Consider the following 25,406-nt stretch of genomic DNA (forward strand, 5'->3'; position numbering starts at 1 on the left):
ATATATTTTTGTCCTTCAGCCTTTTTGTGCTGCTATTACTCTCCCAGAAGCAGAATTTTGTTTTAAATGGTATGGAAAGGAAAGGTTATCAGAGGGCCTGGCTGGGTAAGTAAGACTAAGTCTGCAGATTTAGCAGGCAAATAGAATATTGGTTTATATTGCAAGAAGATTTCAAGATTCTAGCTTCAATATTGTTTAATGACACTTCCAGTCATAGAACACTACAGCACAGAGAAAGGCCATTCGACCCATCTAGTCCATGCCCAATCTACCTTCTCCCATTGACTTACACTTGGACCATAGCCTTCCACACCCTTCCCATCCATGTAGCGATCTAAATTTCTTCTAAAGGTTGAAAATGAGCTTGTATGCAACACTTGCGCAGGCATCTCACTCCACGCTCTCACCACCCTCTGATGAGGAAGTTCCCTTAAACATTTCACCTTTCACCCTTAACCCATGCCTTTAGTTACCCAACTTCAGTAGAAAAGCCATGCTTTTATTTACTCTATCTATACCCCTCAGAATTTTGTATCTCTCTAACAAATTTCCCCTCAATCTTCTACATTCTCGGGAATAAAGTCCCAACCTATTCAACCTTTCCCTCTAACTCACGTCCTGGCAACATTCTTGTACTCTTTCAATCTTATTTACGTCTTCCCTGTTGGTAGGTGACCAAAACTGGACACAATACTTCAAATTATGCCTTGCCAATGGTCGGTTCTCCCAAAATGCAACACTTGTCTGTGTTAAATTCCACCTGCCATTTTTCAGCCCATTTCTCCAGCTGGTCCGGATCCCTTGCTGCCCACTACACTAAATTATACGACCTTGAGATTCATCTGCCTACAGGCAGCCACAAAACAAGAGAGCCAAAAGAACCCAGTTTAAAAAAGGATCAACACCCAATGAGCAGACAGAGAAAAAAACAAATCATGCATAAAACAGCAGCAGCATTCAGAATAAAATGGAGTCAACCCGTAAACCCAAAGCCTCAGTTAATCATGCAGCAGGGCAAGTTGCCGCGAGGCTTGCAGACAGAACCGCTGGGGCATGACACAGCCTGAGCCTCAAGCTGAGGAAAGCGAAGCAGAGTTGGCCCTGATCCTCCAATCCTGACAACCTGCTGTTGTTGCCCCCTGCCCGCCACAGCCATATGCTCGCGGTCGGCTGGGCCCCACATTCCGGCCTGTGCTCGACCTTTCCAAATCGGCCGGGCGCTTGTATGGATCCAACCTTGTTCCCAGTTTAGGTGGACGGGCGCCAAAACCCTGCTCCAACTCTTCTTCGCATTGCAGTCCCCAACAAGCCTCAACCTCGCTTCAGCCGCTCGAACCTCACTCCAACTCGGTCTCGTGCCTGCGCGCCTCAACCCTCAGATCAGCCTCTTCTTCACTTGCCTCTTCATTGTCTGTAGTGATCATTTACCACAATCTTCCACATAAAGTTTTATTTACAGAGTATTTAGTTGTATTTCCCGCTTTGAAACCTACCAGTAAGTTGTCACCCACCTTTAGTAGCACCATCTTAAACTGGAAGTTTTATATCTACTTACCCCAATTTACCTCATCTTGAGTGCCAAATGACTGAGCCCTCATGACCAACCACACATGTAGGTTGTCAAGGCTCTTGCTAAAGTCCAGGTAGACAACATCCACCGACTTGCCTTCATCAACTTTCCTGGTAATTTACTGTATATAACATACATAACCATAAAGCATGCTTTTCCCATTTCATACTCATTTTGTCCTCACAGTGAACCTATCTATATCCCTCTGTAGACTTCTTATGCCCATACAGAATGTTCTCACCTAGCTTGTGTCATAGAGCCCGACTGCATGGAAACAGAACCTTCTTTCTAACTCGTCTGTGCTGACTGTGTTCTCCAGCAAGCCAGTCCCATCTGCCTGCATTTGGATAACAGCCCTCAAAACGTCTCCAATCCATGACTTTTCCAAATGGCTTTTAGATGTTGAAAAGGTGCCCACCTCAACCATTATTTCTGGCTGCTCATTCCAAATGAAGGAGCTGCCCCTGATGTCCCTTCTCAATCTTTCGTCTCTGATCCGAAACCTCAGACTTCACCTTGCATCAATACACCTCGTGAACTTACTTAGTTTACGTTTAGTTGCCATTCAATCCCGCCTGCATACCATGTATACAACCAAATGGAACAGCGTTCCTCCGGGGCCAAGGGGCAAAACACAGATCCAACAGTCATACCCAGCACAAGGTACTCACAGCACATGTAATTATGACAACAGTAAAAATATAATCTAGCCCATCCCTGAGTGTCATGTCTTGCTCATTGATGGTACATGGGATACTGCTGGCATTCCATGTGGCATCTCACATCAGTCAGATCATCGCATGCTAGTGCAGGGAATGTCTACCGAGCAAACACTGGAGAGCAGCACCACTGGGAGGGGCGAGTCCCCGACCCAGCATGGAAGCTCATCGCACTGCTGTCTCTCCTCTGGGGAGCTGCAACGTGCAACGCCGTGGCACAAGGCCCTGGTCTACGCCACACTGAGGCCAGCCAGCGGTCTTGCCAATGAGCCACGCTTCTCATTGCCAACGTCCAACAGGTCTTGCGATCACCTGAAACTTGTCAAAGACAATCATGCGGTTGGGCTGTGCACTGTCTCCGACACCTTCCAGTAGCCAGTGGCAAGACCGACTGCAATGCCCAGCTCCGGCTCCGTCACAATCAAGCAGCTCACCAGTGGGGCAGAACTTGATGGTCTCAGCTTTTAGTCGTCTCTTGTCATTGTGCAAAAGACATAAAGGATGAACAATTACACCTTTGCTTGGATGCAGAGAGGCTGCTCAGACTGAGCACACCACCATCTCACTGGAAGCCTGCCAGATCATTCAGCCTTTCGTAAGTCATCACCCAGGACACACTGCTCTCACTATGGTTCATAGTGATGAGAAAGATGAGTTTCCCACTTTAAACACCTTTTGACCTCTCACTGAACCTATCTCTATCTCTCTGCAGACTCTTTATGTCTCCTGCATGACTTTTGCAACCTGACTTGTGTCATCAGCAGTTTGTACGTCATCACTGGAGTCCTGGACCCAGCACATAGATGCGATCACAGGGAGGGCATATTGGTGCCTTTACTTTCCTAGGAGGTTAAGTACTTCACTTGTCACCAAACAGTCCAACGAGCTTGTAGGGATGTACTGTTGGAAGCGTCCTGACTGTTTGCATCATGGTCTGGTGTGTGGCCGCACCCAGTTCTTTCATCAGTGAGGGTTCTGCCTCTCCTCCTCACACGCTGTGCAATGTCAGCGTGTGAAATCCCTGTTCCAGTTGGGCTTCCACAGCGGCAACATGTACTTCAGGAAGCTCCAAGTTTAGGCATACAGGAGGAAGATTGAAATTCTGGCTGAGGGGTGCCACAACTACAACCTCTCACTTAGCCTGAGAAAAACTAAAAAGCTGGTTATCGACGACAGGATGAAGAAACTGGAGGTCGATGAGCCAGTCCTCATCGGGGGAACAGAGGTCAAGAGGGTTCCTTGGCATCACCAGTACATCGTGAGTAAAGTGCTCCCTAGCATTCAGCACATCTACATGAAACGCAGAGATTCCCACCACCCAGGCCATGCTCTCTTCTCACTGCCATCAGGTAGAAGGTACAAGAGCCTCAGGACTCACACCACCAGGTTCAAGAACAGTTACTACCCCCCCAACCATCAGGCTCTTGAAAAAAAGGGGATAACCACACTCAACTTCACTTGCTCTATCATTGAAGTGTTCCTAACACCAAAGATCTCACTTTAAGGAATTTTTATCTCATTATTTCAGGTTCTCATTATTTATTGCTACTTATTTATATTTGCATTTGCACCGTTTGTTGTCTTCTGCACTCTGGTTAATCTTTCATTGATCCTGTTACAGTTACTATTCTGTAGACTTACTGAGAATGCCCACAAGAAAATGAATCTCAGGGTTGTGTATGGTAACGTATATGTACTTTGATAATAAAATTTACTTTGAACTTTGAGATTTGGATATATCAGAGGGTTTGTCACTTTAGCATCATCACCCAGAAGGCACAACAGTACCTCCACTTTCTTTGAAGTTTGCACGCATTCAGCATGTCAGCTCCTGCCTGAGAGGTGATTTCGATCCATTCTAATCTTCCTCCCGGAGCAGCAGGTCCACGGCAGATGCCGTCTCATCGGCTCTTCACATCTGGACAGCAGAGATTCACAGCTCAGGGTGCTCTTTATTGACCACAGCTTGGCATTCAATACTATCATCCTCTTAAAACTAATCAATAAGCTCCGAGACCTTTGCCTCAATCCCACCTTGTGCAATTGGATCCTAAATTTCCTCACTTGGAGACCGCAGTCAGTTCGGATTAGCAACATCATCTCCTCTACAATCTCCGTCAGCACAGTTGCACACAAGGTTGTGTGCTCAGCCTCCTTCTCTATTTGCTTTACACCCATGACTGTGTGGCTGAGCACAACTCTAATACAACCTTCAAATTTGCTGATGACACCACTGTTGTGGGCAGAATCAAAGGTGGTGATGAATCAACATACAGGAGAGAGATTGAAAATTTGTCTGAGTGGTGTCATAACAACAACCTCTATGTCAGTCCAAGGAGCTGGTTGTAGACTTCAGGAGAGGGAAACCAGAGGTCCATGAGCCAGTAATCATCGGAGAAGCAGAGGTGGAGAAGGTTAGTAACTTTAAATTCCTGGGTTTTACTATTTCAGAGAAAGCAAAATAGATCCGGCACGTAATGCAATTGCAAAGAAAGCACAGCAGTGCTTCAATTCATTATGAGTCCGCAGAGATTTGGCAGGGCATCTGAACCTTTGACAAACTTTTATAGATGTGTAGTGGAGAATGTATTAACTGGCTGCATCACAGCCTGGTTTGGAAACACCAATAGGCTTGAATGGAAAACCTTACAAACAGTAGTGGATTCAGCCCAGCAGATCGCGAGTAAAACCCTCCCAATCGTTGAGCACATCTACATGAAACGCTGTTGGAGGAAAGCAGCATCGATTATCAAAGGTTGCCACCATGCAGGCCATGCTCTCTTCTCACTGCCATCAGGTAGAAGGTGCAAGAACCTCAGGACTTGCACCACCAGGTTCGAGAACAGTTCCTACCCCACAACCATCAAGCTCTTGAACTAAAGGAGATAACGGCACTCACTTGCCCATCCATTGAGATGTTCCCACAACCAACGATCTCCTTATTGCTATTTATTTATATTTGCATTTGCAGTTTGTTGTTTCCTGAACTTCGTTTTATCTTTCATTGATCCTGTTATAGCTACTATTCTATAGATTTGCTGAATATGCCCAGAGGAAAATAAATCTCAGGGTTGTGTATGGTGACATATTCACTTTGGTAATAAAATTTGCTTTGAACTTTGTGACAATCTTCTATGGATGCACAGAGGAGAGCATCCTGACTGATCGGTGCCTCACAAAGGCGGCATCAATCATTAAGGACCCCCATCACTCAGGGCATACCCTCTTCTCATTGTTACTATCAGGGTGGAACAGATTCCTCCCCCCTGCCATGTGATTCCTAAATGGACAATAACCCTCACTTTTTTATATATATTACTTCTGTTTTGCACTATTTTCAATCTAACTATTTAATATACACATACAGTGCCTGTAAAATGCATTCCTCCTCCTTGGAAGTTTTATTGTTTTACAACATTGAATCACAGTGGATTTAATTCAGCTTTTTTTTAAAACACTGATCGACAGAAAGACTTTTTTGTCAAAGTGAAAACAGATCTCTGCAAAGTGATCTAAATTAATCACAAATATAAAACACCGAATAATTGATTACATAAGTATTCACCCCCTCCAAGTCAGTATTTAGCAGATGCACCTTTGGTACAAATTACAGCCTTGAGTCTGTGTGGATGGGTCTCTACCAGCTTTGCACATCTGGACACTGCAATTTGTTCCCATTCTGCTTTACAAAACTACTCAAGCTCTGTCAGATTGCATGGGGATCGTGAGTGAACAGCCCTTTTCATGTGCAGCCACAAATTCTCAATTGGATTGAGATCTGGACTCTGACTTGGCCATTCCAGGACAATAACTTTATTGTTTTTAAGCCATTGCTGTGTAGCTTTGGCTGTATGCTTGGTCATTGTCTTGCTGGAAAACAAATCTTCTCCCAAGTCACAGTTCTCTTGCAGACTGCATCAGGTTTTCCTCCAGGATTTCCCTGTATTTTGCTGCATTCATTTTACCCTCTACCTTCACAAGCCTTCCAGGGCCTGGTGCGGTGAAGCATCCCCACAGCACGATGCAGACACCACCATGCTTCACAGTTGGGAATGGTGTGTTTTTGATGATGTGCGATGTTTGGTTTATGCCAATTATAGCATTTAGTCTATTGGCCTCCTTCCAGCTTACTTCAGGGTCTCCCACATGCCTTCTGGCAAACTCCCGTCAAGATTTCATGTGAGTTCTTTTCAACAGTGGCTTTCTTTTTGCCAATCTCCCATAAAGCTGTGACTGGTGAAGCACCTGGGCAACAGTTGTTGTATGTGCAGTCTCTCCCATCTCAGCCACTGAAGCTTGTAACTCCTCCAATGTTGTCATAGGTCTCTTGGTGGCCTCCCTCACGAGTCCCCTTCTTGCACAGTCACTCAGTTTTTGAGGATGGCCTGCTCTCGGCAGACTTATAGCTGTGCCATATTCTTTCCATTTCTTGATGGTTGATTTAGCTGTACTCCAACGTATATTCAGTGACTTGGAAATTTTCTTATATCCATCTCCGACTTGTGCTTTTCAATAACCTTTTCACAGAGCTGCTGGGAGTATTTTTTTGTCCTAATGGTGTAGTTTTTGCCAGGATACTGACTCACCAGCGGTTGGACCTTCCAGACACAGGTGTATTTTTACTATAATCAATCGAAACACTCATGGTGACCTCCATTTAACTAATTATGTGACTTCTGAAACCAATTGGCTGCAGCAGTGATGATTTGGCATGTCGTATAAAAAGGGGGGAATACTTGTGCAATCAATTATTTTGTGTTTTATATTTGTAAGTAATTTAGATCACTTGTAGAGATCTGCTTTCACTTTGATATGAGTCTTTTTCTGTTGATCAGTGTCAAAAAAGCCAAATTAAATCCACTGTTATTCAATGTTGTAAAACAATGAAACATGAAAACCTCTGGGGGGGGGTGAATACTTTTTAAAGGCACTGTGTACCTACTGTAATTGATTTATTTATTTTTTTCTATAGATACTCTCATGGAGTTCTGCTACATGCCGATGATAATAAACCTGACTGATTCTGACGCCTAATGGCCTGCTTGGAAACTCTAATCCTTAGGAAAGGAAAAGGTGACAGAAAGTGGTGGATACAGCCCACACACAGATCACAGGTAAGGCACCCCCATAATCCAGGCCATGCCCTCTTCTTACTTCTACCATTGGTCAGGAGGTACCAGAAGCCTTAGGCCTAGCACCACCAGGTTCAGGAACAGTTATTACCCTACAACCATCAGGCTCCTGAATCGGGGTGGATAACTTCAGTCACCACAGCACTGAAATGATTCTATGACCTATAGGCTCACGTTCAAGGACCCTTTACAACTCGTGTTTTCAGTATTATTTATCATCTGCACATTGGTTGTTCATCAATTGTTGTTTATGAATTTCTTTATTTTTCCTGTAAATGCCTGCAAGAAAATAAATCTCAGGGTATATGGTATGTATATATGTACTTTGATAATAAATTTACTTTGAACTTTGAGGACGTCACTGCTGTAAATTGGGTGATCACATAACTGAGGAGACTCCAGACAGGCAGAGGTCAGGCTGGTGTGCTGACCAATGCTGGGGCGCCCTCTGCTGGCTTCAAAACTTCTTACGATCAGAGAGAAACACAGCAACGAATCAGGCCTTTCGGTCCATTGAGTCTGTACTGACCATCAACCACCTTACACAAATCTTTTTATTTTGCTTCTAGCCCACATTCCCATCGGATCGCCACAAATTCTACCCCTCACTCACATAGCAGGGGCAATTTACAGTGGTCAATTAACCGACCAACTCGCACGCCTTTAGGATGTTGGAGGAAACCGGACTGCACGTGGGGTAAACCCATACAGTTACAGGGAGAGCGTGCAAACTCCACGCAGACTGCACCTGTGATTGGGATTGAACCCTGATCTCTGGAGTCGGGTGACAGTGATTCCACAGACCACAAGACATAGGAACAGAATTGGAATCCTGTGACTTCCACGTTAAGGCTCCTCTGTTCCTCCATAACCCCTGGGGCTCTATCATGCACGGTGTACAGTCTGTACTAGCCTTAAAGAGCATAACCCAGACTAATCAGCTCTGTCCATCTTACCAACTGATCAATATTGCCCTGTAGCTTCCTACCAGCATCCTCACCATCAACTACTCCACCAACCTTCATGTCATCTGCAAACCCACCTCCAGTAGTCACACCTAAACCGTTAGTGTATATAGCAAACAGTCAGAGCCCCAGCACTGTGGCCCCCCCCCCTCCGGGTGGCAAAACATTTTCACCGCCAGGATAGCCCTGTTGCCAAGCCAAATCTGGCTTATTTTGGATCCTTTAGTCTCTTGTGTGTTCCCACAAGGGACCTCGTCAAAGATTTTACTTGTCCTTGTAGACTACACGAACTGTCCTGTCCTTATCAATACCTTTGTAAAGTCATACAGCACAGAAACGGGACCATTCTGACCAAGATGCTCCATCCAAACTATTGGAAAGGCCAATCGGATTAGTCAGACTGGTCCTTAACTGAACAAAACCACACTGACAGTTCCTGCCCTTCCAAACGTAGATTCACCCTTTCTTTCCAAATGTTTCTATTCATTTCCAGACTTTTCATTTGTATTTATCCCTGTATCCCTCTTGAAATTAACACGGAACAGTACCGCAGAATACAGTCCCTTCGGCCCACAATGTTGTGCCAAACCTTTAAACTACTCTGAGATCAATCAATTCCTTCCATCCCATTTTTCTTTCATCCATGTGTCCAGCTAAGAGTTTTGTAAATGTCCATAAAGTATCTGCCTGTACCACCACCCTCTGTGTAAAAATTCATCTCAATACATTCCTCCAATCTGCTCTCTTGGATTAGCTATTTCTGCCCTGGGAAAGTTTCCGAATAAAAGAAGCACGTTTGCTTTTCTCCAGTCATCTGACACCTCGCTTGTGTCCAGTGAGGATTTAAATATCTCTGCCTGCGGGGAGTTTGAGCAATCCCATAGTAGTGAAGGTCCAGTCAGCTTGCTAATTGTGACTTGGTATGCAATTAAAATATCACATACTACAAAATCTATCATTGTTGTGGCAATTTAGAGAGGTTTAACACATTAAGACCTGAATTTCCTGTCTGTTCACTGATCACCCTGGAGAGGGTCATGGTCCAGTGACCTTTGTGAAGCAAAGAGTTGCTAGGCAGCAAAACTTGTGCTTCTGCACTTAACTCTCTGTTGACTCCAGAAGCTATTGTCGGCGTGATCAATACAATGACGTAGGAGGGAAGGCTTTAGATTTCTGGAACCATTTCTGAGAAGGCTGCAGCTGTACGTGAACAGGAATAAGTTCAACCTCCTTGTATGGAAGTTTGTTTGAAGGGAGCTGAGGGTAAATCTGCGAAGGGACAAAGAGTAAGTTATGGCAGAGGAGAAAGAACAGGAAAATATTGAAGAGAAAAACAAGTCTCCATGGGTATTGAGGAATGATAAAGATTAGCTTTATTTCTCAGATGGACATTGAAACATGCAGCAAAATGGCTTCCGGTAAGATGGCGGTGTGCTTGGTCACAGTGCCATCTACGTGATCAACCAAAGGTGTTACTGTCCTTCATAAACATATTTTTTACAATTGCATCACCCTGCTGGGCATTAAGAACTTAAAGTACTGCAGGTCTACCCCATCAGTGAGTCCTCGATGGTGGAGAAAGTGAAGGAGCTGGACGGTGTGGACCGCGACGCTGCCTGCCACAGAGAGGTGTTGGAGGAGTCAGTGTGCAAAAACGGTGTGCAGCCTAACAGCGACTGATCGTCTCAGTCACTTCTCTTCTGATCACAAAACCCTGTTGGACATAGTTAATGTGGGATGCTGCAATTCAGAATCACTGATTTATTGGTGAATGGCGGGTGAGCTGTGTGACCTCTGGCCTAGTGGGGATTGGCCTCAGGCCGCAGGTCGCCTGTTTACAGCCTTGTAGGAGAGAGGCATTGGAGTTGGGGCACTCCATTGAGATGGTACAGCACCGAGTCCAGCCAGAGGTGGTGCTGCCCCCTAGTGCTTGCTCAGCAGAAGACAAGCCATATTGTCATCAACTGCGGATTGATGCAACACTTACAGACTCAAGGTTTTGGACTATACTGATTTTTGTGTGACTGTATTTTACTTATATGTGCAACATGTGCCTTGATTGTCGGTGTTGTTTTGGACCTTGCACCTGGAGTAACGCTGTTTTGCTTGGCTGTATTCAAGGTGTGGTTGAGTGACAATTAAATTTGAATGTGTTATTTGTGCCAAATCAAATCAGTGAGGATTGTGCTGGGCAGCCTGCAAGTGTAGCCATGCTTCTGGAGCTGACATGACATGGCCATAACTCACTAAACCTAACAGTGGGAAGAAATCACAGCACCCAAAGGAAACCCATGCGGTCACGGGTACTCCTTCCAGACAGTGCCGGGAATTGAACCCTGATCCTAAGGCTGGGACTGTAATAGATCTGCTAACTGCTTTACCACCTACCTGAATGCAAGGATAGATTGTACAGTATTGAGTTCAGTTCTGGTCACTTCATTATAGGGAGGATGTGGAAGCTTTAGAGAGGGTGCAGAGATTTACCAGGATGCTTCCTGGATTAGAGAGCCTATCTTATGAGGATTGGCTGAGTGAGCTCGGGCTTTTCCCTTTGGAGTGAAGAAGGATGAGAGGTGACTTGATAGAGGTGTACAAGATGATAAGAGGCATAGACAGAGTGCACAGCCAGAGACATTTTTTCAGAGAAGAAATGCCTAATACAAGGTGGCGTAATTTTAAGGTGATTGGAGAAATGAATGGGGGGATGTCGAAGACAAGATTTTGACACAGAGAGTGGTGGGTATGTGGCGATAAAGGCAGATGCATAAGGGACATCTAAGAAACTCTCGGATAAAAGGAAAATGAATGTCCTCATAACTCCCTCTACACTCTCTCCTACAGCTCTGTAAAGAGGTGACCTGAACTCTTTATGGCCCCAAACACTGACTGTACTCTTTTCCTCGATGCTGTCTGGCCTGCTAAGTTCCTCCAGCGTTGTGTGTGTGTGTTGCTCAGATTCCTGGCAACTGCAGATTTTCTCTTGTGAACTCTCTCTGTCCATCACCATTCCTTACCACTTACTGTTTTTGTCCAATCACTCGTGTACTTGACTTCTGAAAATCCATCGCCTCGCTGCTGTCAGGATTAAATTCCATCTGCCCATCTTCCCATCTGATCTGCATCACGTTTTCGCCTCAGCCAAACTTCCTCACTATCCACAACACCACCAACTTCTCTGTCAGCTACATCCTTATCAATCACGCCTGCTACATCTGCACATAGGTCAAGGTAGCACAGCAGCATCGTGGTTAGCATAACCAGCGATCGGGGTTCAATTCCTGCCGCTGTCTGTGAGGAGTCTGTACGTTCTCCCCACGACCGCATGGGTTTCCTCCGGGTGCCCCAGCCTGCTCCCACATTCCGTCGAGTACAGGTTAGAGTTAGTAAGCTATGGTTGCCGTGATGACGCTGGTAACATGGTGACACTAGCAGGGTGCCCCGGCACATCCTCTGATTGTGTTGGTACGCATTCCACTGTATGTTTCAATATTTTGATGTACATGTGGCAAAAAAATTTCAGGATGTATATTGTATACATTTCTCTGATATTAAATGTACCTATCGAGCAAATAAAAACGAATCTTTGAGTCAATAAAATGTATCACAAAGAGGAACAAACACCGATCCCGGTAGACGTACGAACATCTACCACCGGCCCCTGCCTCTTCTCACAGGGCCAGAGTTGGTTCTGTATTGCTAGTTCACTCTGACTCCATGGTGAGAGAGCAGGGACTCATGGGACTGCTGTTACAGAGTGAGCACATGAATATAAAACAGAGAACGATACAGCACAACATTGAGCCGAACCAACCGAATGAGTAATCAGATGGACAACTTATCTCTTCTGCCTTCCCAGTGTCCATATCCCTCACATTCACGTGCCCATCTAAACATCTCTTAAAAGTCTCTAATGTTACCGTCTCTACCACCACCACAGGCAATGTATTCCAGACACCCACCACTCTCTGTGTAAAAGAACCTGCCCCTCACATCCCCTTTGAAATTACCCACTATCACCTTAGATGTATGCCCTCTGGTGTTAGAAAAAGATATTGTCCATCTGTCTATCTATGCTTCTCATAAACTTATAAACCTCAGCCTCCACTCCTCCAGAGAAAACACTCCAAGTTTGTCCAACCTCTAGTTCCAGCACAAGCCTAGTAATCCAGGCAGAGTCCTGGTAAACCTCTTCTGCACCCTCTCCAAAGTCTTAACATCCTCCCTATAATGGAACAGGCGGGTCTGTCACAACCTAAATAGAGTTTTATAAAGCTGCAAAGTAACTTTCTGACTTTTGAACTCAGTGTTTTGGTTAATAAAGGCAAGCATGCCATATGCCTTCTTAGCCACCCTATCAACCCGTATTTGTATTTATCATGATTTTTTTTATTTTTGAGTTCTTTATCTCATTGTTTTTTTTGTGCTGCATCATATCCGGGTAACAATTGCTTCATTCTCCTTTACACATGTACTGGAAATGACATTAAATGCTGTGTCTGTAAAACTACATCTCAAATAAATAAATGCTCACACTTGGAGGTGAAGTTAACATGTATATTCATTTTGCAGAGAGCAACACGTCAACGTGTCTGGGTAAGTTATCAGTCAATAATCAGTGCTAAGGAGAGTCATTGTGCTAAAAGAAATAGATTTGTAACTACACTTCCTCCCCTTTAGATTAGCGTAACATGAAACTGTGTATGTACAAAGCATTCAATTTTCCTTTAACAGGCTGTGTTCAAATAAACATGCTTGCACAATAACAGTGATTTTTCAAAATAACGGTACATAACTAACTTCGCTATACCTGTACTAAAGATTCAGTCTGTTGGGTGGCGCTCTGCTTCTTTCAGGATAACACCTCTGGAACTGTGGAGTGGCATCGGGTTGGGTAGGCATTGTGTCAAGGACAACTTTCTCTGTTGCCGGTGTCATGTTGTTGTCAGTGACGTGATCATCACTGAGAGGCAAGTCCGTTGGCTGTAATGTGTCCACCTTGTTGGATGCAGTCCACTCAGGTGTGGTCTTCAGCTGAGTATCCAGAATCTGGTCCACGAGCGTCTCCGTGTATGATCTCCAACATCCACTCTGTACAACTTGTACAGTACATCCACTTCTTGTACCTATTCTACCAGGTGTCTTCTCAGTAATCACGCACTAGGACTTCCTGTCCAACTTTGAAGAAAGTTGCTGGTTCACTTGGCAACTGGTTGAATTGTTTACTTCCCTCTATGGATCTGGTTTCAGGAGGTCTATGCAAGATCCTGGATTCCTGTTCATGAACAGCACTGCAGGTGTTTGATGTGTCATCACACAGAGTACTGATACACAAGAAGGAAGTTGTCCACTCTGTGCAAAGTCTGAGAGGCCATAGACTGGCCAAATCCCTGGAAGGCTCATTCTGAATTTAGGAGAAGAGATGGGAGTACAGAGAATGTACAAAGGTTAAAAAAGTTCAAAGTTGCTTCAGTTTGACGACATCTCATCTTGGTAGTTATGAACAAAAATCAAAGTACAGTATGCAGCTGCATTTCATAGAGAGGAATGTTAGTCTGCATCATAGAAACTGGCCCATTGTGCCTATGCTGGGCCTCCGTACTAATGCTATTTACCAGCACTTTGTAGCCATTTTGCCTTCGTGGGTCAAGCTGTCGTCTCCATTGATATTTCAATGGTTAATGCCTGTTCTGAAGTTAGGATTCTTTCTGACAGTAGCCTTTTTTGAGTGCTTTGACTATGCATGCCACAAACAAGCCTGTTCCTTAATGCATCAGAAAGTCCATCTCCAAAGTCACAGTACTGGGGAAGTTTGCACAGTTCTGCAATGTATTCAGGAATGCTTTCATCTTTGACTGGTTGCTTTTGTGAAACCTAAATCTCTTGGCTATTCCTAGTGGTTTTGGGCTCAAGCGATTTTGTAACTTTTCAACAATCTCATTGAATGTCTTGCTTGCTGGCGTTTCAGGAGCTTCCAAGTTGTGTAAGAGACTCTATATTTTAGCACCCATTAAGCTAAGAAGTGCGTCGGCTTTCTTTTCCTCATCCACATCGTCAGCATTACAATACAGTTCAGTCCACACAATAGATTCCCAGTCCTCATTAGCACAATAAAATTTGTCAACTTTCTGACTATCGTCGTGTTATTTTCACTTTGGCTTTGCTAGTTGTGTGACTCTCTCTGTGCACCTTGCACTGTCATTCACGCATTCCTGACTGCCTTCTCTGTGCTGATTCACACTTTCCTCTGGCTGTCTCTCTCCCTTCCTCCAAGTTCTGTCACCTCAGTTATTCGCTGTCATTCAGGGTCATACTCATGACCAATTTGTTGTGTCTGTGCAACTGTTCTTCAGATAAATTAAAGCAGACAGCTGCAGGTGAAGTTAACTTGTATATTTTCACTTTGGAGCGAGAGAGAGAGAAAAAAAATCAATGCGTAACAGGTAAGTTATCAGTTAATAATTGGTGCTAAGGTGAGTCAATGTGATAAAAGAAATAGATTTGTACAACTACATTAAACTACCTTGAATCTTAAACTCACAAACACAAAGTGCTGGAGGAACTCAGCACAAATTCATGTTAAGTCCATAAAAGCAGAATTAGGCCATTCAGCCCATTGAGTCTGCTCTGCCATTCCATCATGGATCCCACTCAACCCCCATACACCTGCCTTCTTGCCATATCCTAGGATGCCCTGACCGATCAGGAAATGATCAACTTCCACCTTAAATTTACCCACGGACTTGGCCTCCACCGCAGTCTGTGGCAGAGCATTCCACAGAGTCACCACTCTCTGCCTAAAAAAATCCCTCCTTACCTCTGTTCTAAAAGGTCACCCCTCAATTTGGAGGCTGTGCCCTCTAGTTCTGGATACCCCCACCATAGGAAAAACCATCTTATGTAGTCCTTTCAATATCGGGTAACAATAAACAGTGATAACTCGGTCAGTGATAATAGATCTTCTCTCTGCTCCTCACTGTACTGGTGTTGTCCTTCCTCGCTGGGAAGTGGGACGTGTCAAACTGGAATCCAAAGCAGAATCCTGAAGTGCACATCGCCAGCGGTAAGGGCGAGGCTTCGGGCGGCAGGAGGCCGACCGGACTTTCTGGAAGGGCAGACTGGTCGCAACTGCCCCGCTCCCGAGGGCAGTGACTTTGCATTTACTGTTTAGTCAGCTCTGGCGTGTGATCTTCGCCCGGGAGCCGGGGGATAAAGGTCCCGGCGCCAGCTGAGCGCCGGCGATGGCGAGCGACGAGTGGAGCCGGATCGAGCAAGCGATCCGTACGGGTCTGGGGCTCCTCCGGGACCGGTACCTGCGCGGCACCGGAGGCCGGCCGGAGGAGAGGCCCCCGCCGGAGGCCGGCAGTGGCGCGGCGTCGCTGAACAGCCTGCCGGTAAGCAGCGCCTCTCCCGCCGGCCCGCCGAGCCAGCGAGGCCCAGGCTCCGGCTGCGGCCGCAGAGCCGGGGTCAGCGACCTGGTCGGGAAGTCCGCTAGAGGAACGAGCCGCGGGGTGGGGACACCACCTTCTCCCCCTCAGAGGCTTGTCGACCTGCCGAGATCAACACTGCCCCACCCCACCATCATTTCCTGTCAGCCCCCTGATGTACAGGCACTCACTCCTGCGCCTGGGGTCTCTTCATGGACAGTCTATGCTCACTATGTATTGGAGCCAAAGAGAGTTTGTAACTCTGCTGGGAGTAAATGATGTTGGGAATGGCGAGGGTAGAGTACCGTGGGGGTGGATGGGGGGGAGGCAGAGGAGTGCCAGGGACAGGGTGGGACAGTGGTGGGCCCGGCCCTGAGACACCAGGCAAGGTCATCAGATTCCAAAAACAATTGGTTTATTGACCATTGCAGACTGTCTCTCTGGTGCTTCCTGCTCCCTCGCCTCTCCCTTTTCCCAACCATGATTCCCCTCTCCCTGCCCCTTCCCACTCTCAGTCCACATATCAGAATCAGGTTTATCATCACTCACGTATGTCATAAAATTTTTTTTGTAACATCAGAACTGTGCAATGCAAAAAATGACTACAGCACTGAACAAGACTTGGGTTCCCTAGTTTTATATATATGTGGCTGAGACTTTGCGTGGTACAGTGCAGTAACTATCTTGCGTGTTGATATTTATCATGTTCTTTATCTCATTGTGTTTTTTTCTGTGCTGCATCGGATCCAGAGTAACAATTATTTCATACGCACACGCACGCACACACAGTCCTGATGAATTGTCTCAGCCCAAAATGTCGACTGGATACTTCTCTCCATAGATGCTTCCTGACCTGCTAAGTTCCTTCAGCATTTTGTGTGTTGATCCAGACTTCCAGCATCTGCAGAATCTCTAGTACATAAGACATAGGAGCAGAATGAGGCCATTTGGGCCATCGTCTGCCTTTCCATTCATCATGGTTGATTTATTATCCCTGTCAACCCCAACCCCATTCTCTTGCCTTCTTCCTGTAACCTTTAATCCCTTAATTAATCAGGAATCTATCAACTTCCACTTTAAGTATAACCAAATGATTTGGCCTCCTCTGCCATCGGTGACAATGAATTCCACAGACTCACCAACCTCTGGCTAAAGAAATTCCTTCTCATCCTATTCTGAGGCTGTGCCCTCTGGTCCGAGATTCTCCCGCTATGGGAAACATCCTCTCCATGTTCACTTTATCTAGGCCTTACAATGAGATAACCCCCCCTGCCATTCTTCTAAACTTCAGTGAGTACAGGCCCAGAGCCGTCAAATGCTCCTCGTATGTTAACCTTTTCATTCCCAGAATAATTCTCGTGAATGTCCTCTGGACCCTCGACAATACCAGCCCATCTTTTCTTAGATAAGGGGCCCAAAACTGCTCATGTGCAGTCTGACCACTGCCTTATAAAGCCCCAGTAGTACATTCTTGCTTATATAGAAACAGAGAAAACCTACAGCACAATACAGGCCTTTCAGTCCACAAAACTGTGCTGAACTTGTCCTTATCTTAGAAATTACCTAGGGTTACCCATAGCCCTCTATTTTTCTGAGCTCCATGTACCTGTCCAGGAGTCTCTTAAAATACCCTATCGTATCTGCCTCCACTACCGTCACTGGCAGCCCATTCAACGTACTCACCACTCCCTGCGTTTTAAAAAAAAATAATTACTCCTGACATCTCCTCTGTACCTACTTCCAATCACCTTAAAACTGTGTCTCTTGTGCTAGCCATTTTAGCCCTGGGAAAATGCCTCTGACTATCCACACGATCAATGCCTCTCATTATCTTATACACCTCTGTCAGGTCACCTCTCATCCTCCGTCGCTCCAAGGAGAAAAGGTCAAGTTCACTCAACCTATTCTCATAAGGCATGCTCCCCAATCCAGGCAACATCCTTGTAAATCTCCTCTGCACCCTTCCTATGGTTTCCGTATCCTTCCTGTAGTGAGGTGAGCAGAACTGAGCACACTACTTCAAGTGGGGTCTGACCAGGGTCCTATATAGCTGCAACATTACCTCTCGGCTCCTAAATTCAATCCTACGATTGATGAAGGCCAATGCATCATATGCCTTCTTAACCACAGAGTCAACCTGCGCAGCTGCTTTGAGTGTCCTATGGACTTGGACCCCAAGATCCCTCCACACTGCCAAGAGTCTTACCATTAATACTATATCCTGTCATCATATTTGACCTACCAAAATGAACCCTTCACACTTATCTGGGTTGAACTCCATCTGCCATTTCTCAGCTCAGTTTTGCATCCTATCAATGTCCCGCTGTAACCTCTGACAGCCCTCCACACTATCCACAACACCCCCAACCTTTGTGTCATCAGAAAATTTACTGACACAGAATGAAACTCCCTCTTCACTGTCCCATGACACACTCCCAAGGTCAGAGACAGAGTGAAGCTCCCTCCACCACGCCCCTTGGGGGATACACAGTTTGGGTTGCACAGAGTGTTAATATTGAATCTCCCTATTCCCAACTCTGGCCTCTTGCCTCTTCTCTTCACCTGCCTATCACATCACCCTTGTACCTTCCTACTTCCCTTTCTCCCATGGTACTTTCATCCCTCTCCTATCAGATTCCTTCTTCTCCATCCCTTTAGCTTTCCCACCTGGTTTCACCTATCACCGTCTCACTAGTCCTCCCCTCCTCCCCTGCCCCCCCAGCTCCACTTTTTAAATTCTGGTCTTTTCCATGTTCCTAGCCCTGATGAAGGGTCTTTGCCTGAAACATTGTCTGTCTCCATAGATGCTGCTTGACCTGCTGAGTTCCTCCAGCATTGTGTGTGTGTGTTGCTCTGCACTGTAGAAACCAGAACTAGATACAATGCTCCAGGTCCAGCCCAACAGCATGACTTCCTAACTTTTATACTCAATGCCTTTACAGATGCAGATCCATGAATTATTACATATGCTGTACACCTAAGCATACTGTGCAATGTGTTCACAACCAACACAACCTCAGGATATGCCGGGGCAGCCTTTAATGTTGCCCCACATGGTGCTGCCAACACACACATTCCACCCGCCCTCTTTACCACTCCATCCACGTGCACAGCAAGATCCCTCTGTACATCAGTGATCATCTGTGGTGAGGATCCAACATTCACAAAAAGACAGTCAAAGTGAGTGAGCCATTTTACCCAGAACCTCTGCAGTCGAGTGGAGAGTAGTTCAAAACGGATTCCAGAGGGTAAAAGGCAAGGACTTTAAATGTCAGATTTAAAAAAAGACAATCCTTTGTCACTACCTCCTCCCATAGATGCTGTCTGGCCTGCTGAGTTCTGCCAGCATTTTGTGTTCTTAATCCTTTGTCCATTGCCTGCAATGCATCTGCCATGTATTTTTACTGATATTCCAACCGGACGACTGATCATTTGTGTGGTCCTCTTTCCCCACTCCGCCTCCCCGTCCCACCATTTGTGCTGTTGTTGGAAGCCCAGGCTGAGATCTGTGTGTGTTTGGTTTCAGGAAGAGTTACAACTTTACATTGTGGCTTTGCTGCCCCCCAGAGACCTGTGTCAGCTGGGGTGTGTCAGTCGCCACTGGAACACCATGGTCCGCGACCCACTGCTGTGGCGCTACTTTTTACTGCGAGATCTCCCTCACTGGAAATCTGTCGACTACCTGTCGCTGCCCGATGCAGCCCTGCTCAGCAAACCACTCATAGATATAACGGAGCAGGATTATATGGCAACGTGAGTGAAATTCTTTTCCCCAAAACCCACTGAATGCTCACCATCTGATCCTTGGCGAATGGTAGTCCTGAAGCCTCTTTGAACAGACTTAATCTGGCTTATCATGCCATGTAATAGTATTATCTGTGATCAGTGTATCAGAATCAGGCTCATTATAACAAACGGCATCATAGAACTCTACTACAGGCCCTTCAGTCCATCTAGTCCATGCTGAACTGTTATTGTACCTAGTCCCACCAACCTGCACCTGGACCACAGCCCTCCATTCAATATTTAAGAGGAATTTGGTTAGGTTCATGATTGGAAGGGTATGGAAGGCTATGGTCCAGGTGCGGGTCAATGGGACTAGGCAGAGTCACAGTTCAGCACAGACTAGATGGGCCGAATGACTGGTTCGTGTGCAGTAGTTCTTTATGACTCAGTGTTGAAATTGAACCCACATCCACCACCTCCAGTGGCAATTCATTTCACACTCTCACCTCCCTCTGGATGAGGAAGTTCCCACTCATGTTCCCCTTAAACATTTCACCTTTCACCCTTAACCCATGACCTCTACTTGTCATTTCACCCAACCTCAGTAGAAAAAGCCTGCTTGTATTTACCCTGTCTATGCCCCCCATAATTTAGTATACCTCAATCTAATCTCCTCTCAGACTTCCGTGTTCCAGAGAATAAGATCCTAACCTATTCAACCTTTCCCTGTAACTCAGGTCCTCAAGTTCTGGCAAATCCATGGAAGTTTTCTCTGTACCCTTTCAATCTTATTGGCATCTTTCCTGCAGGTGGGAGACCAAAATCTGCACACGGTACTCCAAATTAGGCCTAGCCCAACTATTACACATTTTCAACATAACATCACAAATCCTGACCCTAATACTTTGATTTATAAAGCCAATGAGTCAAAAGGAGTTTCAGCAACATCCTTGTGAGTCTTCGCTTTCTCTTTAACATTTGTTATGAAATTTGCTGTTTTGTGGCAGCTTTACAATGCAAGATGCAGGATTCAGAAACTCAGTCCGTGTCCCTCTCTGCCCTGTGTTGTGATTGTAGATGCAGGATTCAGAAACTCCGTCCCTGTCCCTCTCTGCCCTGTGTTGTGATTGTAGATGCAGGATTCAGAAACTCAGTCCCTGTCCCTCTCTGCCCTGTGTTGTGATTGTAGATGCAGGATTCAGAAACTCAGTCCCTGTCCCTCTCTGCCCTGTGTTGTGATTGTAGACAGAGGATTCAGAAACTCAGTCCGTGTCCCTCTCTGCCCTGTGTTGTGATTGTAGATGCAGGATTCAGAAACTCAGTCCCTGTCCCTCTCTGCCCTGTGTTGTGATTGTAGACAGAGGATTCAGAAACTCAGTCCCTGTCCCTCTCTGCCCTGTGTTGTGATTGTAGATGCAGAATTCAGAAACTCAGTCCCTGTCCCCCTCTGCCCTGTGTTGTGATTGTAGATGCAGGATTCAGAAACTCAGTCCCTGTCCCTCTCTGCCCTGTGTTGTGACTGTAGATGCAGGATTCACAGCCTCAGTCCCTGTCCCTCTCTGCCCTGTGTTGTCATTGTAGACAGAGGATTCAGAAACTCAGTCCCATTCACTCACTCCCTGGTATCGTGCTTGTAGATGTAGGATTGAGAATCTCAGTTCCCTCTCCCCTGTCCGTGGCATTGAGCTTGTAGATGTAGTTTTGGGAAACTCAGTTCCCTCTCCCCTGTCCGTGGCATTGAGCTTGTAGATGTAGGATTGAGAATCTCTGTTCCCTCTCCCCTGTCCCTGGCATTGAGCTTGTAGATGGAGGATTGGGAGCCTGAGTCACTTCCCTTCACTGCCCTGCATCTTTCTTGTAGACATTTGACTCAGAACCTCAGTCCCTACCCCTCACTGCCATGTATCGTGCCAGTACACACAGGATTCACAACCTCAGTCCCTACCCCTCACTGACATTTATCATTCTTGTTGACATAGGATTGAGATTCTCAGACCTGTCCCTCACCGCCCTGTATCGTGCTCGAAAACATTGGATTCAGAACCTCAGTCCCTGACTGCCCCATATCGTGTTTGTAAAAGGATTGACCTTCAGTCCCTACCCCTCACTGCCATGTATCGTACCAGTACACACAGGATTCACAACCTCAGTCCCTACCCCTCACTGCCATGTATCGTACCAGTACACACAGGATTCACAACCTCAGTCCCTACCCCTCACTGCCATGTATCGTACCAGTACACACAGGATTCACAACCTCAGTCCCTACCCCTCACTGCCATGTATCGTACCAGTACACACAGGATTCACAACCTCAGTCCCTACCCCTCACTGCCATGTATCGTACCAGTACACACAGGATTCACAACCTCAGTCCCTACCCCTCACTGCCATGTATCGTACCAGTACACACAGGATTCACAACCTCAGTCCCTACCCCTCACTGCCATGTAACGTACCAGTACACACAGGATTCACAACCTCAGTCCCTACCCCTCACTGCCATGTATCGTACCAGTACACACAGGATTCACAACCTCAGTCCCTACCCCTCACTGCCATGTATCGTACCAGTACACACAGGATTCACAACCTCAGTCCCTACCCCTCACTGCCATGTATTGTACCAGTACACACAGGATTCACAACCTCAGTCCCTACCCCTCACTGCCATGTATCGTACCAGTACACACAGGATTCACAACCTCAGTCCCTACCCCTCACTGCCATGTATCATGCCAGTACACACAGGATTCACAACCTCAGTCCCTACCCCTCACTGCCATGTATCGTACCAGTACACACAGGATTCACAACCTCAGTCCCTACCCCTCACTGCCATGTATCGTACCAGTACACACAGGATTCACAACCTCAGTCCCTATTCCTCACTGCCATGTATCGTACCAGTACACACAGGATTCACAACCTCAGTCCCTACCCCTCACTGCCATGTATCATGCCAGTACACACAGGATTCACAACCTCAGTCCCTATTCCTCACTGCCCTGTATAGGTCTTGAGTCTCCCAATGGGAGAGGCCAGACAGTCACTGGCGTGTGTCCGTATGTAGCTGGTGGCTCTGCGCCTCAGGACCAGTGGGCGTCATTGCTGCTTTGCGGAGTCTGCCCAGCTTCTGTCAGGACCTACTGAGAGTCTGGAACTTGGTCGCCTCAGGCTGGGAATCCCGTCCTCTGGCAGAGGGCGGTGTCCTGGCCGACCCTTGTCCTACTTCAGTAGGTGTCAGTGCAGCTCAGGTGTGTGGACCGACTCAGGCCGAGCTGCTTGTCGGGCCCAGGCCCCGCAATCTTCCCCAGGAGCCGAGTCCACACAACTTGAGCCGTCTCTCCTCAACACCCACCGTCCCATTCAGGGATGCAAGTAGGAGGTATTTGTATGGGCCGCTGCTCCACACCCTCCACTTCCTTGCCCTTGTCCACCGTCCCGACACGCCATGGTGGTCAGTCTTTCCACCCGGAGGTGAAGAGGGTCCTCACTGGAAGTCCCTTTACGAGGGGGTTCTTCCCATGCACCTGGGGGATCTCGGCTGGAGGCTGCTGCATAGAGCGGTGCCTTGTAATAAATTCTTTAGTTTGTACACGGATCTCCCACCCGCATGCCACCTTTGCGGGCTAGAGGAGACCGTGTAACACGTGTACATGGGGTGTGCGAGGCTGCAGCCCCTTTTCGTGTATCTGCAAGAATTGCTCCTTGTCTTCTAGTTACATTTTAGCCCCACCCTATTTATATACAGTCATCCAGTAAGGAGGGGGCATGGAGGGATGAGGATATCCTTGTTAACTTGCTACTGGGGCTGGTTAAATCAGCCATCCTTGGGTCTTGGGAATGGGTGGCAGAGGGATCTGCCCAGGCAGACTGCCTGGCAATGTTTAAGAGGTATGTCCGTGCCTGGGTAAATTGAGGGGGAACACGTGCTGCCCACGGAACAATAGAGGCGTTCCGGGACTGTTGGACTAATCTCCATGGGGGATTAGTGCCATCGTTGACGGAAATGGAAACATTTCAGTTTAATGTCATTTGTCATAGTTGTATAGTAATTGTGTTAGTCAGTGGTTTATTATTATATTGAAAGTTGTCCTCTACTGTGCCTATTGTCTTGTTCTTTATTTATTTATTAAGTATTGTACTGCCCTGCACTGTTTTGTACACTTTATGTAGTCCTGTGTAGGTTTGTAGTCTGGTGTAGTTGTTGTGTTGTTCTGTGTAGTCTAATGTAGCCTTATGCTGTCTCACATAGTCTAGTGTAGTTTTGTGTTGTTTCATGCAGCACCAGGGTCCTGGAGGAATGTTGTTTCTTTTACTGTGTACTGTACCAGCAGTTTATGGTCGAAATGACAATAAAAAGCGACTTGTCTTATATATATTGGACCACTGAACTTGTAATAAAAATATTTCATAAAAAATATAATAGGGAACCTATTAATTGAGAACCTCAGTCCCTACCCCTCACTGCCTCTATTGTGCTTGTAGGTGGAGGATTCAGAACCACAATCTCTGTCCCTCTCTGCCCCTACTGAGCTTGTAGACGTGGGACTGAGAACCTCCGTTCCTAACCCTCAGTATCCTATACTGTGTTTGTAGATGTATGTTTCACAACCTCAGTCCCAACCCGTCTCCATCCGTATTGTGCTTGTAGATGCAGGATTGAGAACTTCAGTGTCTGCACTTCAGAGCCCTGTATTGTGCCTGTGGACGCAGGGTTGAGAATCTCGGTCCCTGGCCCTCACTGCCCTGTATTGTGCCTGTGGACGCAGGGTTGAGAATCTCGGTCCCTGGCCCTCACTGCCCTGTATTGTGCCTGTGGACACAGGGTTGAGATTCTCGGTCCCTGGCCCTCACTGCCCTGTATTGTGCCTGTGGACGCAGGGTTGAGAATCTCGGTCCCTGGCCCTCACTGCCCTGTATTGTGCCTGTGGACGCAGGGTTGAGAATCTCGGTCCCTGGCCCTCACTGCTGTATATCGTGCTTGCTGTACTCGATTTGCTCGGGACAGATGACTATGCTTTTTGATTTCAGAGACCATGGTTCACTCACCTCAGGGATTCATCTTGCTGCACCAGCTTTGTCTCCAGTGTGTTTCTTCATGTTAAGAGACAGATCTGAACACTGTTCACCATGTGCAATTTTATCAATTTCCTGTGGGCCTATGTTGCAAAACTTCCTTCCTTTAACGTTCTGAAAGAGGCATTGGCTCACACTCTCCTTACTGGTTAGTTTTTGCACCAATGTAAGTTTAAATTTATTTAATCCTGTCAAAAATACTGAGATACATCCAAAACATTGTCTTGCATACTGTTGATACAGATCAGAACATTACAACAGTGCTGATGACTGTGTTGCAATCATCGTCAATATGCAGGACAGACTGACAATAGCGTTGCAAGGTAGACGGTGAGGTGGGGAGACCATCTAATCCTACATCCCGAACAAAGGTTGTGAGAGTGTGCAACAAACTGCCAGCAAGCTCAAGTTCAATGTTTCAGCCAAGTTTGATAGGTACATGGATGGTAGGGGTATGGAGGGCTATGGTCCCGGTGCAGGTCGATGGGAGTAGTCTGTTTCAATGGTTTGGCGAGGGCTAGAGGGGCCAAAGAGCCTGTTTCTGTACTGTACCTCACTATGACTATCACTCTCTCGTCTCAATGTTAAATCTTGTTTCACTTCCCACAGATACAGCCTGACCTACTGAGTTTCCAGCATTTGCTGTTCCTGTTTTAGTGATTTCCTGAGAAATCTATACCTGTCTGTTTGTCTGTCTACGTACTTGGAGATGCCGTACTGAACAGGTCCTTCAGCCCAGCAAGCTGCACCACCCTGCAATTTAACCCTAGCCTAATCGATGGACAATT

General features: G+C 46.4%; 1 protein-coding gene across 4 annotated transcripts in view; it reads left to right on the forward strand.

Moving 5' to 3' along the window:
* Positions 1–25,406, forward strand: part of fbxo4 (F-box protein 4) — a 70,751-nt gene continuing 45,345 nt past the window's right edge. The window contains exons 1-3 of one of the 4 annotated variants that reach the window (XM_059974273.1): positions 1–105; positions 7,262–7,403; positions 19,337–19,563. In XM_059974273.1, coding sequence (XP_059830256.1) covers positions 7,323–7,403; positions 19,337–19,563 — 308 coding nt within the window. In that variant the 5' untranslated portion in view covers positions 1–105; positions 7,262–7,322. Of the gene's footprint in view, positions 106–7,261; positions 7,404–9,544; positions 15,778–19,336; positions 19,564–25,406 lie in introns of those variants that run through there. The other 3 variants (XM_059974272.1, XM_059974275.1, XM_059974274.1) reach the window with 3 other exon arrangements.

Source organism: Hypanus sabinus, chromosome 7 (assembly GCF_030144855.1).
Source record: "Hypanus sabinus isolate sHypSab1 chromosome 7, sHypSab1.hap1, whole genome shotgun sequence".
In the NCBI taxonomy this organism is placed as follows: Eukaryota; Metazoa; Chordata; class Chondrichthyes; order Myliobatiformes; family Dasyatidae; genus Hypanus; species Hypanus sabinus.